General features: G+C 41.8%; 2 protein-coding genes across 3 annotated transcripts in view; one reads left to right on the top strand and one right to left on the bottom strand.

Moving 5' to 3' along the window:
* npr3 (natriuretic peptide receptor 3) overlaps positions 1-15,268 on the top strand; it is a 371,704-nt gene that overhangs the window by 88,353 nt on the left and 268,083 nt on the right. Inside the window, exon 9 of one of the 2 annotated variants that reach the window (XR_013933492.1) lies at positions 9,525-9,552. The exons of the other annotated variant lie outside the window; for it this stretch is intronic. The gene's annotated coding sequence lies outside the window, so the exon portion shown is untranslated. Of the gene's footprint in view, positions 1-9,524; positions 9,553-15,268 lie in introns of those variants that run through there. 2 annotated transcript variants of the gene reach the window in all.
* Positions 5,589-6,398, bottom strand: LOC308089336 (surfeit locus protein 4-like; the record flags this gene model as incomplete). Its single annotated transcript, XM_080434002.1, has 1 exon — positions 5,589-6,398. One exon carries the CDS (start codon positions 6,396-6,398, stop codon positions 5,589-5,591), a length of 810 nt encoding a protein of 269 aa, XP_080290128.1.

Raw genomic sequence — 15,268 nt, 5'->3', positions numbered from 1 at the left:
ACAGGAATCAAACTCTCAACCTTTGGACTCACAGAATGAGACACTACAAGTAGTGCTATAGCTTCATCCAGGCTGAAGTTGTCTGTTGAAGATCATACACTTTTGCCTTCTGTCATGAACCAAGCCCCTGTTTCACTAACACTAAGATCACTCGTTCACAAACCATTTACCAATAGAGAAATTGTATGTCTCCTCGAAACCGAAACCAGTGAAAGCAGCCGATCTACAAGCTCACAAAACGTTGCTATCTGAAAAGTTGTGAGATTGTAGATCGGATATTTTCACAATGAAGTACGTCATACATTGAAAAAACATACTCTCAAATAAGCATTTCATGTTATCTTTACCGTTTGCATATGTATTCATTGATACAGTCATGTTTTTTGCAATTCAACTTAAATGAGTCTGCATCAAGTGAGGCTTGAACCGGCAACCTTGCGGTCGTGAGGCACTCGCTTAAGGGAGAAGCCATTGGACCAACAGACAAGAACCTGTGAAAAAGGAGATCACACAGATGATACAGTTTCACGCAAATAGCTGAAAAATCCTGGGTTTAAGTGTTTTTCAAACTGCTCAAAATTGCAGACAATCTAAGGGCGGAGCTTACTGGTTAACGTGATACATGTGTTCCTCATGAGTCAAGGCACATGTGTAAGCAGGTTTAATGGCTGTCGCCAAACGAGGCATGACTTTTGCCTGTTTAAAGTTTGCATTTAAAAAAAATCGCTATAGCGCCCCCCTTTGACCAATTGGAGTAAGATTGGTTTCAGTGATATTTGGAATGACCCTCAACATTACCGCAAAGTTTCAAAGAAATGTGAGTCTGCATGTATGTGTTAGGGGCAGATGAATAATTGTCATAAAACTGCAATATTCATTGGCTCATTAAAGCTTCATTTTTTCACTTATGGAAAATCTTTGCTGCTTGTTTGTCGGCATAGGTCCAAAGTTCATGTGTAAAACGTTTCGTGCAGATTACAAAAAAATCCCAGGAGGAGATAGGTTTTAACTGTTTTTCATATAATTCAAAATGGTGGGAGATCTAAAGGTCAGAGGTCAAAAGTCAGAGTGTGAAAGTTGTTCATCATGAGTAGACGCATGTGTGTATTGAAGTTTCATGGCTGTAGGTCAAACAGGGCATGAGTTGTACCTGTTCAAAGTTGGCATTTTGCTATAGCGCCACCTTTTGACGAAAGATTGTGAGAATTATTTCTTGATAGTTTTTCATGACCATCTACCATATGGCCAAGTTTCGTAAAAAGCGTATGCACGGTTCAGCCAGAACTGCGAAAAGTGGCAGAAGAAAAAAGAGGGCAACATTAAAACAGGTCCAGAGCTGAGCTCTGGCCCCGTAATGACCCACCTACCAGAGCCAGATAGACAGAGTGAGAGAAACAGACAGCTCAACCTATTGCCATTGACAGGAATCAAACTCTCAACCTTCAGACTCACAGGCTGAGACACTACCTGTAGTGCTATAGCTTCATCCAGGCTGAAGTTGTCTGTTGAAGATCATAAACTTTTGCCTTCTGTCATGAACCAAGCCCCTGTTTCACTAACACTAAGATCACTCGTTCACAAACCATTTACCAATAGAGAAATTGTATGTCTCCTCGAAACCGAAACCAGTGAAAGCAGCCGATCTACAAGCTCACAAAACGTTGCTATCTGAAAAGTTGTGAGATTGTAGATCGGCTATTTTCACAACGAAGTACGTCATACATTGAAAAAACATACTCTCAAATAAGCATTTCATGTTATCTTTACCGTTTGCACATGTATTCATTGATACAGTCATGTTTTTTGCAATTTAACTTAAATGAGTCTGCATCATGTGAGGCTTGAACTGGCAACCTTCAGGTTGTGAGGCACGCGTTTAAGGGAGAAGCCATTGGACCAACAGACAAAAACCTGTGAAAAAGGAGATCGCTCAGATGATACAGTTTCACGCAAATAGCTGGAAAATCCTGGGTTTAAGTGTTTTTCAAACTGCTCAAAATTGCAGACAATCTAAGGGCGGAGCTTACTGGTCAACGTGATACATGTGTTCCTCATGAGTCAAGGCACATGTGTAAGCAGGTTTAATGGCTGTCGGCCAAACGAGACATGACTTTTGCCTGTTTAAAGTTTGCATTTTCAAAAAATCGCTATAGCGCCCCCCTTTGACCAATTGGAGTAAGATTGGTTTCAGTGATATTTGAAATGACCCTCAACATTACCGCAAAGTTTCAAAGAAATGTGAGTCTGCATGTATGTGTTAGGGGCAGATGAATAATTGTCATAAAACTGCAATATTCATTGGCTCATTAAAGCTTCATTTTTTCACTTATGGAAAATCTTTTGCATCAGTTTTTCGGCATAGGTTCAAAGTTCATGTGTAAAACGTTTCGTGCAGATTACTAAAAAATCCCAGGAGGAGATAGGTTTTAACTGTTTTTCATATTATTCAAAATGGTGGGAGATCTAAAGGTCAGAGGTCAAAAGTCAGAGTGTGAAAGTTGTTGATCATGAGTAGACGCATATGTATATTGAAGTTTCATGGCTGTAGGTCAAACAGGGCATGAGTTGTACCTGTTCAAAGTTGGCATTTTGCTATAGCGCCACCTTTTGACGAAAGATTGTGAGAATTATTTCTTGATAGTTTTTCATGACCATCTACCATATGGCCAAGTTTCGTAAAAAGCGTATGCACGGTTCAGCCAGAACTGCCAAAAGTGGGAGAAGAAAAAAGAGGGGAACATTAAAACAGGTCCAGAGCTGAGAGCTCTGGCCCCGTAATTAGAAGATTGTGTGCACATCGTATGCCTGTATTTAGGCCAGGTGCTGGACATCAAGGCATCAAGGCGAGAATCAAGAAGATAACTTACCGCACACTGTTTTTATGCTCCAAAAGACCAAAAACATACTTTTATTTACTGGCGCAACTTTTCGAAACCTTGCGTCACTAAATGAAAGTGCGTTTTTGGAGCTTAAAAACAGTGTAGGCCTACGGACGTTTTTATCTTCTCCGCCATCTTCTAATGAACATCAGTGAGGACCAATTATATGAAGATAAGGTTGAAAATGACAAAACAGGCTTAACCCCCTCCACTTTGCCAGTTTTATTCACAGAAATGTAGATTGTATATGGGAGGTTTATAGCATATCAGATATAATTTATAATGTATAATTTCATATTCACATATTCAATTTCAACTTCCACAGAAAAAGGAAACATACCTTTCCTTCTAAAGAGAGATTATGAGATTATTAAGTCCATCTGTGATTCTGTTTGTCTGGTAGATTATTTATTTATTTTTGTCACATTATGCTGCTGTAACGCCTCAATTTCCCTTTGGGGATTAATAGAGTATATCTCATCTCATCTCAACATGTTGAAAGAAAAAGAAAAGGAAACAGCAGCTGGGAAAAAAAAAAAAAAATCACACCCAGTGTGAAGAGAGTGGTGCCTTTCATGAGTTCATTTCATTAGTTACTTTTTACAGACTTTGATGACTTCAAAGTATTTTTACTCATTTTAAGTACTTTAAAATGTTTTTACAGATTTGTACGTGTTTTATTCATTTTAACATCTTTTAAGTATTTTTTACTCATTTTAAGTATTTTTACTCATTTTAAGTATTTTTACTCATTTTAGGAACTTTAAAGTATCTTTACTAATATTTAAGTATTTTTTACTAATTTTCAGTATTTTTACTCATTTTAAGTATTTTTACTCAAAAGTGTGTGTGTGTGTGTGTGTGTGTGTGTGTGTGTGTGTGTGTGTGTGTGTGTGTGTGTGTGTGTGTGTGTGTGTGTGTGTGTGTGTATAATTAGTGTAACTGGTTGCATCTTTGTGTTGCAATCAGCCGCAGCTGTTGAGGCTGTGCTCAAACATACAGAGAGGCCGTGCTCATACGGACGGACGGACGGACACCCGGACGGACGGACACCCGGACACCCGGACACCCGGACACCCGGACAAAGTCAAGTGTAGGAGTGGTTGGCACCACTCAAAAAATGCTTGGCATGGTTGGCAAAAAAATAACCTCGAAAGTGGACCCTAGAATGTAGAGCATCTTTGTGTACTGGAAGCAGTGTCGCCGGAATGTGTGTGTGTGTGTGTGTGTGTGTGTGTGTGTGTGTGTGTGTTATTACACCGGGGGTTGGCTGGCTACGTTGGCTACGTCTATCAGAGTGATTAAGTTAACAAACCTGGCCAGTCTTTGCAGACAGTACAAATAGTTTTGGGGTCTTCTAACCTCAGCCAAGTAACTTCTGGTAGATGTTGTGTACGAATCAAGTGGTTCATTGATGTCTGCGTGTCATTTGTCCCTCCTCTCTACTGCCTTAACCCATTGATTCCCAATGTGGGGTCTGAGGACCCCCAGGGGTCCTTGAGGAATTACAGGCCAGAGTTTACTGAGGATTCTTCAGTGTAGACTGGGGTCCCAGTGATAAAGATGTTATTATAAAATGTGGGGTCTGTGGCCTATAACGCACACAAAGTGGGGTCCTTGAAATTAAAAGGGTTGAGAATCACTGTTTTAATCCTCTCTTTTTATTATTATTATTATTTATTTAGAGTAGGAAATTATTATTTTTAACAATTTTGTCTCCCAATGTCATAATTAATTCCTCCCACTGCTTGCCACGGCTGTTGCACCCTACTGGCTCACCTGCCAGTGAGGAGCCCCCACCGGGAGGACGTGGCACCTCCGCCCTGCTCCTTCCGTTCAACATTCCCCCACTGACAGGCTCCGCCCCCAGCCCGTAGGTGTATGTGCAGCATCAAACACCAAATTCCCCGCCCGGCTTCCCTCCCTCCCACACAGGCCAATTGTGTTCGTATATCACTCAGCAAGCCGGATGCACCGTGGTGGATTCGAACCCAGAGTCGGTGGTGGCGGGCAGGTATGCTGTACCACTGCGGCCGCTGTGCGGCCTCAAAGTCTAGGCCTATATTGAGCTGATTAGAGAAGTGGTCAACTCATTTACGTTTGTGACGTCCACCCACAAGGGAACTTTATCTCTGCTTTCCGGCAGGAACCAGCTAACTCCAAAATGTTCATTTTTCAGGAAATGACAAAAACAAAAAGTGGAGTTAGGAGGTTTTGTTCATCATTGATAAGAACAGCTGAATGGACCTCCAAGCTCACAATGAGGTTGGAGGTCAAAAGGGGGTGGAGCCTGGAGTCAGCAAAACCAGCTAACTTTGGTGGACTTAGCAGAAAGTTTGAGGATCCAATGGAGTTAGCTGGTTTTGTCGGAAGCACTTTTTAATACTTTTCATTGGTTCTAAATATTTTTGTATCAACACACAGACGTAAATGGTGTCCAATGGCCCTAATTTATGAAAAAAAAATGCAAGTGTCAAAATGGAGTTAGCTGGTTTCTGCCGGACAGCAACGAAAATAGGAGGTTGTCACTATCGGGCAGAAAACTCGTATCTCCATATTTCATATTTCCCATGCCCGAGTGAAAATAGTAGCTCTACAAGTTCACATCGGCTATTTTCATTAATTTAACAGATTTTCCACATATCCCTGACGTGTGAGTAGAGTCAGATACTATACATGCATATACACACAGTACATATCTGGTAGTTCCTACCACTCCTTCTTCTTCTCGTCCATGGACACCCCTCCGGGACCCAACGCCACCACCAGCAGTAGGCCGCCAATGACCGAGGTGGTCTGGAAGAAGTCGTACTTGAGGAAGTCGTGCATGGGCTTGTTCACCGGGATGGTCCAGAAGGCGTTGAAGTAGACGTTGCAGAGCAGATGCCACAGCACCAGCGACAGCGCGGCCAGCTGGGTTTTGTAGCCGACGGCCACAAGGATGATGAGGGAAGCGCACACTGCGTTCTGCAGGAGACCCAAGATATTGGCGCTGACGCGCAACAGCGTCATGGACATGAGCACCAGCAGTACCCGGCCACCAAGCTTAATGTACTCTTTTGGAGAAGTCGCTCCCATAGAGGGGACTCCAGCAAACATGCTCTTTCCTTCGGAATAAGACTCGGCCAGCAGCAGAAGCACACTGCCGGCGAGGGCAAGGTTCCTCATCAAATACTTCACGTCCCACGACATGGGATACGAAACGGTCTGCAGAGCCACGATCCCGATCAAAGCGAAGCAGGCGTGCCGGACGGAGCGTCTGCTGAGGATGAGGGCGCAACCGCCCAGCTGCCCGACGAGGTTGACGAGCACGAAGCAGGTGGCTAGGAAGTAGCCGCAACTCCAGGTGTTCTCCATGTTGTCTATCTGGTCGTTCCACTGGAACCACATTCGTATGCCATCCTCCAGGAAGGTGCTGATGAGGGCGAGGCGCGCCAGGTGAGGCAGGTAATGCTTGGTTACTCGCAGGAACGTGTCGGCCGCGTCCTGGGCTGTATTCACGAGATCCTCCAGCCCCATGCTTTACGAACAGTTGAGGCTCAACACGAAGCAATGTCCTCTGGGTGATGAATGTTTGTGAGCTGTGTCCAAGCTGTAACCCCAGCGTTATTTACAGGAATTCTAGTTTGCCTCAAAGGAAAAGGCTAGAGCAAACAATCTTCAGTGTGACGCTTGTACGCTGTACGACCCCTTTTTTACAATTCTTGCTCGGAAAAGATGACGTAATCCCAAACTAAAAAGGTGAAAAAGTTTAAATAGTGTAAGCGATACCGTGACGATGATTCTGAAGCACTCCTGTTATATGATGATGTGCCTGGACATATATGGCCTTATATTAACCTGGTGTCAGCACAAGTCAGCGTTGTTAGGCAACGGTTGACTCCCGTGAAGTGGGTGTGTCTGTGGACAAATAGAATCGAGAAGAATCAAGAATCAAGAAGTATGTCGATATATGGACATGGCTGACGTCACAGTACTGACAGCACAAATCGGCATTGTTATGCAACAGGTTATTTTCTCCGCGAAGCGGAGGGGTCTTTAGCATCCTGAAGGGGGGCCAGGTGTACGGCTTGAGAGAGAGAATATCCTGGCATCACGCTCTCTTGTGCAGGCGACTAAACACTGAGCAGCAGACATGACCGTGTATTCATAAGTGACAGTGCTGCAGGAGGAGCTGCTCCTTCTCAGTGTCTATCTCTCTCTCTTAGCTGTCTTAATGTGTGTCTCTCTCTCCCTCTCCCTCTCTCTCCCTCTCTCTCTCTCTCTCTCTCTCTCTCTCTCTCTCCCATTAATACAAAATAAATAAGTAAAATGTTTGAAATCTTGTTTCAAATGACCAAACCTGCCTGCAGATGATGTCACTGGTAGGCAGGTTTCTGAACTGTCCACAGCCCTCCTACACAGACCGAGTAGACCATCTTAGTGCCATCTTATAATGAGCATTTGTGAGGACCAATTATAGGACTGAAGATAGGTTGAACATGAGTGAAGTGGTCCTTTAATCTCTCTCTCTCTCTCTCTCTCTCTCTCTCTCTCTCTCTCTCTCTTTCTCTCAGCTGATGTCTGTCTCTCTCTCTCAGCTGTCTCAATGTCTGTCTCTCTCAACTGTTTTAATATCTCCCTCAGCTCTGTGTTGGACAGCCAACTCTCTCATATAAAAAAGCATCCTGTAAAATGTAAGAATGTGAATGGTGGAGGAATATTCCTGGCAAATTCACATGCACTTCAAAGAGAACAGACCTGTAATAGAAAGGCCAGCACTCTGGACCCATTAACCCATTAAGGTTTTGAGCTTGTAAACCGGCTATTTTCACCACGGAACACCATCATACAACGAAATATAAATGGTTGTTCTTTATCTAAATGGGACCAAAATTAAATGTCTTTGGATTTGCAGTATAATGTGCAGAATTTCTGAAAGTGAGTCAGTTATGCAAAGCTTCAAATATTTCTAAAACATTTTCTGATTGAGTCAATGGTCATTAACATTAAAAACTAAATAGACAATTAATTAAGCTTAATTTATTAATAAAACATAATAAGTAGTTTGGTTGATTGATTGATTGATTGAATACTTTCTTAACAAGTTTGTTGAGTTTAGGTGGGAGTCGAGGTATTTAATGGGCTTTGGTAGTTCATTCCACATTATGGTGGCTCTCTCTAGGTCATCCTCAGACGAGCCCTCCATTGTTGCTTCCAGTCATCCCGGTTCTCCATACATCTGGCCAGTTCGTTGGTACTTTGCGCTCCTGCATCATTCTTGAGTATGATCCACGTATGTCATTGTGGGACGTCCTTGTGACCGATGCCTGTGCGTTGGTTCCCAATGCACCAATTTGCTGGCTGGCAGTTCTTGATGTCTTTGGCAGTGTCCTGCTAGTCTCATTCTCCTGACTGCTATTTTCTTGCTCACACTTGACATTCCCTCATACAGGATCTTGTTGGTAACATGTGTACTCTTGCTGATGTTAAGTACTGCACGCAACATTCTGGTGTAGCACCCATCTAGAGACTTCTGCAGGCTTGGCTTCAGGGTCCAGCATTCACTGCCAGAGGAGAACAGACTCTACCGTTGTATAGAAGAAGCTGAGTTTGATTTGATGGGGGAGGTTGGAGTTCCATACACTGGTCATGCCGTTCAGGGCCCTCCATGCAAGTTTCTTCCTCCCTTTAAGATCTTGCTCGGATGAGTTGAGCCATGAGCCCATGGTACTTAAAGTCCTTGAGCACAGTGCCTCCTGTTGTTGTCAGGGGTGGATGTTTTGATGGGATGTTATAGGTGATAACCTCAGTTTTCTTGGCCTCAGTTTCCTCAGTTTTTGTGGCTGCATAGTAGAATGCATTTTCCACCATGTTTGAGACGAATTTTGGAGGATCGAGGTCATTGTGTAATAAAGTGGCAAACTAGTAGATGCTCAGGATTAAAACACCTAAATATAAGGAACCCCTTACAAGCACTTGGAATTGTAGGAGTTGAGGCATTACTTTTTGTTTGACTTGAAATTTGTAAATAGCTGATCTACAAGCTCACAACGCCTGTATGGCAGCTACCTTCACAATTGTTGCCTCTTTCTTAGGTAATATTTGACAATTTGGCTAATGTTTTTGGCTAAACTTTTACAATGTTGCACGTTGCTAATCATCTGGGGACCCCCCCCTAAATCATTTGGGGCCCCCAACCCACAGGTTGAGCTACCTCAGCTCTAGTAAAGAGGGAACTTGTGTCTGGAAGTGGAGCAGGTGCATTTTCCAAGGGAGAACCTGTCTGGGTCCGCGGAGTTTCCAAACCCAGATGTGTGCACCAGATGTTTCCTGCTTTTTCATCATGGTATGCACGCAAAAGTCAAATCCCCTCATATCAAGTGGGATCTTGGAATTCAGGGAGTGAGCGCACTGCGCTCGCAGACACCCACATGCTCCCGTATCGGTAATTCTAGCCGCCGTCTCGCTAAAGATTAGTCCCAGTCTGTAACTGGCACACCTAGCCCCGCAGGCTTCCCACGTGTGTGTGTGTGTGTGTGTGTGTGTGTGTGTGTGTGTGTGTGTGTGTGTGTGTGTGTGTGTGTGTGTGTGTGTGCAGTGGTGGAAAAAGTACTCAAATGTCTTACCTAAGTAAAAGTATCAATACTGCAATATACTGTAGAGTTACTCTGTTACAAGTAAAAGTCCGGAATTTAAAACATACTTGAGTAAAAGTACAAAAAGTATTGACATCAAAATGTACTTAAAGTACCAAAAGTAAAAGTACTCATTGTGCAGAATGTCCCGTTTCAAGTTAAAAATCTTTTGAAAATAGCAGAACCAAAAGCTCACAATGCGTCGCATCGCAATGCATTACTTAGTTACTTTCCACCACTGTGTGTGTGTGTGTGTGCGTGTGCGTGCGTGTGCGTGCGTGTGTGCGTGTGTGCGTGCGTGCGTGCGTGCGTGCGTGCGTGTGTGTGCGTGTGTGTTGTGTGCGTGTGTGTGTGTGTGTGTGAGAGGGTTAAGGCATTCCTGTGATCAGCTCGCTTAAAAGGCTTTCTGTGAGGATTTCACATGCAGCCATCTCATCAGAGGTGGAATAAGTAGCCTACTTTTAAAAAAAGTTTTTAAAGTAAATTGATCAATACCACAGTATAGAAATACTCATACGCATCAAAATATAGGCCTGCTTAAAGTACCAAAAGTAAAAGTACTCATTATGTTGAATATCCCGTTCCACTAGTTAAAAAATCTTTCGGAGAGAGCAGATAAACAGACTCATGCGTTGTGAGCTTGTAGATCGGCTATTTTTGAATAGCCGATAAAATAGAGCTCCATTGGTTAGTGTATGTTTTGCAACAATAATCTAAATCTACAAAGTAACTGTAATTAAAGTTTTCAAAAACATCGAGAAGTATTAAATCAAGTCAATTTGAGTATTTAATTAAAACATTTACAAGCACATGACTTTCACAGCTCCACTACATTTCAAACAGAAATATTGTACTCTTGACTTCACTACATTTAGGAAGGGACTCTTGGGACCATAACTTACAAAAATATATTATGAATTAACCACTTGAGAAAATAACAGTGGTGGAAAATAACTCAGTACATGCACTCAAGTACTGTACTTAAGTAAATTCTTTAGGTATTTGTACTTTACTTGAGTATTTCCAATTTCCAATTATTTTACTTCTTCTCCACTACATCTCAGATCCAAATATTGTACTTTTACTCCACTACAGATAGCAGATCTACAAGCTCACAATGCGTCGCGATGCGATGCGTTGTGAGCTTGTAGATCTGCTATTTTCAAAAGATTTAGAAAACTGAAAAAGGGACTTCTGCATAATAAGTACTTTTACTTCTGGTACTTTAAGTACATTTTGATACCATTACTTTTGTACTTTTAAATTTTGAATTCTGGACTTTTACTTGTAACGGAGTATTTCTACATTGCAGTATTGATACTTTTACTTAAGTAAAACAAATTAGTACTTTTTCCACCACTGGAAAATAACCAATTTACAAGCTCATAACACGTCGCGGTCCGACGCGTATTGAGCTTGTGCATTGCATTGCATTGATATCAGTACTGCATTGATATAAAAACAATAAAAAAAATCAACTTTTTAATGTGTACATTTGCATAGCTGAGTATTTTACTCGAGTATACTTTGCCCACCACTGCACCTGGGAGCCGTTAAGCCCAAGCGTCTCTGCCCAGTGTTGTTACATTTTATGGGTAAACTTCAGTGTAAGGGTCGACACCTGAGGAAGGTCAACGTTTTTAACGTCTCAGACCGTGGCATTCCTCACGTTACTGCGGGCGTTAAGTATTACGTAGATACACAAGGAAATAAAAGAGTGAGTGCTCACCTGTGTCGGCGAGGCGCAGACACACAGGATATAATAACCACATCTTTGTCTGACGAAAGGTTATTTATGCAAACAAGACTTTAACCAGCGGTGTAAAAAGTATACTCACATCTTTTACTTAAGTAAAAGTGTCAATACTGCAATACATACTCTGTCACAAGTGAAAGTCAAGAATTCAAAATGTACTTGAGTAAAAGTACTAAAAGTATTGGTATGCGTTGCATTGCGAAGCATTGTGAGCCTGTAGCTGAAATGTATACAGGGCTGAAGTGGTTAATGTATGTTTTGTAATGATAATCAATCTACAAAGTAACTAGTACCTAACATTTTCAAATAATTGTAGTGGAGTAAAAGTACAATATCTGCCTCTGAGATGTAGTGGAGTAGAAGTAAAAGTACTGAAAATTGTAAATACTCAATACAAATAGTATTTGTTACTTTCCACCACTGACTTTAACCACATTAAAGGGATAGTTCACCCCCAAAATGCCCCCCCCCCACCCGATCATTTACTCACCCCCATGAAGCTTTGAATTGAGATTCTTTCGTTGTTATTGCATTTCTGATCCAATATTCCGCTATTGAAATATTAGGCCCAGTGTCTCGGTAGCTCTGTCTGTAGAGCACTTGCCTTCAGACCAAAAGGTCATGGGTTCGATCCCCGGCACAGCCAACTCAACGCATGAGTAGCATTGCGCGAATCCGGCAAGTCGTGCGGTAAGTACTGGGAGCTGATGGTAGGTGTGGCGTTCCACCTCAGCAATCCATCTCCCAGGAGTCTAGCCGCTAGCCAGTGCATTGTAACAGGGATAGACTCCTGCATTCTCATCTAATAGTGACAAGAAGCCTCTCCGAATTACGTACATTCCAATATTGATGAATTGTCGTAAATAGGAGGCCAATAACAATACCATATTTAAAACATTCACTGATAACCTTGGCAGTAGTTGTCCTCCCTGGATTAACCTACACTGTGAGAGTTGTGTTGGAGTTTAGCATTCTTTTTTATACAGTTGTGCCTTGGGCTCCTACTCATTTGATCAAATATTGGAATATTTGAACATACAATTCAAGGCTTCATAAGGTGAGTAAATTATAGGCTAAAATATCATTTTAGTGGGTAAACTACCCCTTTAACCGTGGCGTCCCTAATTATTTGGGCATGTTATTATTAACATAAAATAACATACAAAAATGTGTAAGAATAGCAGATCTATGAGCTCACAGTGTGTAGAAAGACACACAAACTACACAATACTATGACGCTTGCAACCCTTGGCAGACTGATGGTCTGGTGTTCAATGTTAAAACGTATTTTTACAGACATTATTTCTACAGACAAATCAGTCAATTCCATTGCAGAAAATAAATAAATAAATTAGAATTTGTTTAAAGAACATATAATGGGGTTTGTAGCACTGAGAGCATAGAATATTTTCCATCTGGGGAATCACAAGTAAGTGTAAACATCTAACTGTGAGCAACAGCCAACAGCTCTCACTCTCTTGTATGGTTCACTCAAGGGCAGTGATGGACAGTAAACAAAGTACATTTACTTCAGTAGTGTACTTAATGTTTTGAGTATCTGTACTTTACTTTATTATTATTTATTTTTATTATTTTTTAAAACTCATCTCTCCACTACATTTCAAAGACAAATATTGTACTTTTGACTCCAGTACATTTCTAGGAATGGACCCCCGGGACCCAAACTTATAAAAATACATTATGAAATATCCACTTACGCCCTAGTTCTAAAATATTGAAAAAAGCCGTTCTACAAGCTCACAATGCGCCATGTTGCGACGCATTGTGAGCTTATAGATCGCCTTTTTTTTTAATACCACAATGCATTGATATGAAAAAGAGAATTTACATAGCAATTTAAACTTTTTTGAATACTTAAGTATTTTCAAAATCAAGTATTCCAGTACTTTTAACTCGAGTACACATTTGACATAGGAAACACGAAAATATGGAAATACTGTATGCCAGCAGCTGTCAAACTGCAGCAACTTTCACTTGTAGTTGAGTAATATTCGACCCAGAGTATCGATACTTTGACTCAAGTATGGAGTTGAGTACTTATCTACCACTGCTCAAGTGAGAGAGTACTATAGAAGTTCCATCGCAGCGCTTAGATGGAACTTCAAAAAATCACAAGCCACTGGCGTTCGGAGAAGTGCTTAAAACAAAGCGAAAATTTTAAGAATGTGATACAGGGTAAGAGAGGCAACATCTTGAAGGGATCAGGCATAGCTCCTGTGTGGTCTGGCATGGGCTCTGCTCTCTTACACAGAGCCACACAGAACAAAGCAAGTCTGGGGGTCAACCCGTCTCGACGCTATAACGTACATGTGCTCGAATTCGAAAGGCAACCCCCGGAATGTTGGAACTCGATCCGCAAAACACCGGCTTTCGCCAGCCGACTGTAATTCGCGGCTCTTGGGTTGCACTAAGAAAATATGTCATCAGCCGAACACATGTATGGCATGCAACCGATGTGTCGTAACAACCCACTGGAAGAGTGATGCCATGGATTCCACCAAGTGCCGTGTTATCAGCCCCCGTCGGAGCCGAAAGGGAAGTTCGTGCGGGAGAAATAAACACGTCCGTTGATTGCGAGATGCTGAAATGACCGGCACCCCGCAATTACAGCAAAGGAAGGGTCTTGCGTGGGAATGCGTGCGTGCCCCCGCGATCAGCGACTGACCGCAAATTGTGCAAATGGATTCGCATTAGCTTATTAAACATAGAACTCAGCAGAACTCGCAGACGGAGTGTAAAAAAAAAAAAAACACGTCCAGCCACTTCCCAGTCCAGAGACTAGTGTGGCCTCCTGGGCAAATACCCAAGCCTGAGTTTTACTTAATTGTGCCTGGTTTACTAGAAATAGCAGATCTACATGCTTACAATGAGTTGCAGTATGAAGCGTTGTGAGCTTGTCGATCATCTTTTTGGCACGACAGCGCCATACAACTATAAATCAGGCTTCGGACAACCTTGGACTATGATGTGTCTTGTGTTGCAGAGTCAAGTGGCGAGGGGTCATTCACAAATTCCTCTCCTGTTCTCACGTTACAAGCCAGCGTCACCAGATTCTCAAAGCATTGTTATCTGGGAATTTCCCTACAGCTATAACTGCAAAGCTGACACCATCTGAGATAATTACCTCCGCCAGGCCAGGGCCTGAACAGCCGGGAGCGGGGATTATGTTTTTGCCCTTGCGAGTCTGTCTGTCTGTGAGACTCTGTGAGCAGCTAATCTCGGGCACCGCTGGACCGATTGTGTGAAACTGCCAGTGGGAAAAAGTACTTACCTTTTCTACTTAAGTAAAAGTATCAATACGTATCAATAATATCAATAAGCAATGTAGAAATACTCCGTTACAAGTAAAATTCCTGAATTCAAAATTCATTTGAGTAAAAGTACAAACGCATTGGTATCAAAATGTACTTAAAGGGGTAGTTCACCCCCAAAATAACTTATTTTCTATTGATTACTGACCATCTGGAGCCTTGAATTCATAGATATTTTTTTTTTTGTCACATTCCTAAGCCAATAATTTGATTATAATAAATGTGTCCCCATTGATTCCGGTAGGAGACACAAATGCATTTGTGTCTCCTACCGGAATCAATGGGGCTAAATTTATTATAATCAAATAATAAAGGAAGGAATGCGACAAAAACAAAAAAATATCCATGAATTCAAGGCTCCATGGGGTGAGTAATCAATAGAAAAAAAGTTATTTGGGGGGTGAACTACCCCTTTAAAGTACCAAAAGTAAAAGTACTCATTATGCAGAAGGTCCCAATTCACAAGTTTTCAAATGTATAAACATCCATTGAAAATAGCAGATCTACAAGCTCAAAATAGCAGATCTCAAGCCAATGTATATAGGTCTGAAGTGGTTTTGTAATAATAATCAAAATCTACAAAGTAACTAAAGTGTTCAAATAATTGTAGTGGAGTAAAAGTACAACATTTCCCTCAGAGATGTAGTGGAGTAGAAGTAAAAGTCCAGAAAATTGGAAATACTC

This window comes from Gymnoscopelus braueri, assembly GCF_963280865.1.
Source record: "Gymnoscopelus braueri genome assembly, chromosome: 7".
Taxonomy (NCBI): domain Eukaryota; kingdom Metazoa; phylum Chordata; class Actinopteri; order Myctophiformes; family Myctophidae; genus Gymnoscopelus; species Gymnoscopelus braueri.
Note: the sequence above shows the minus strand (reverse complement) of the source record. Positions and strands in the feature narration are given on the sequence as shown.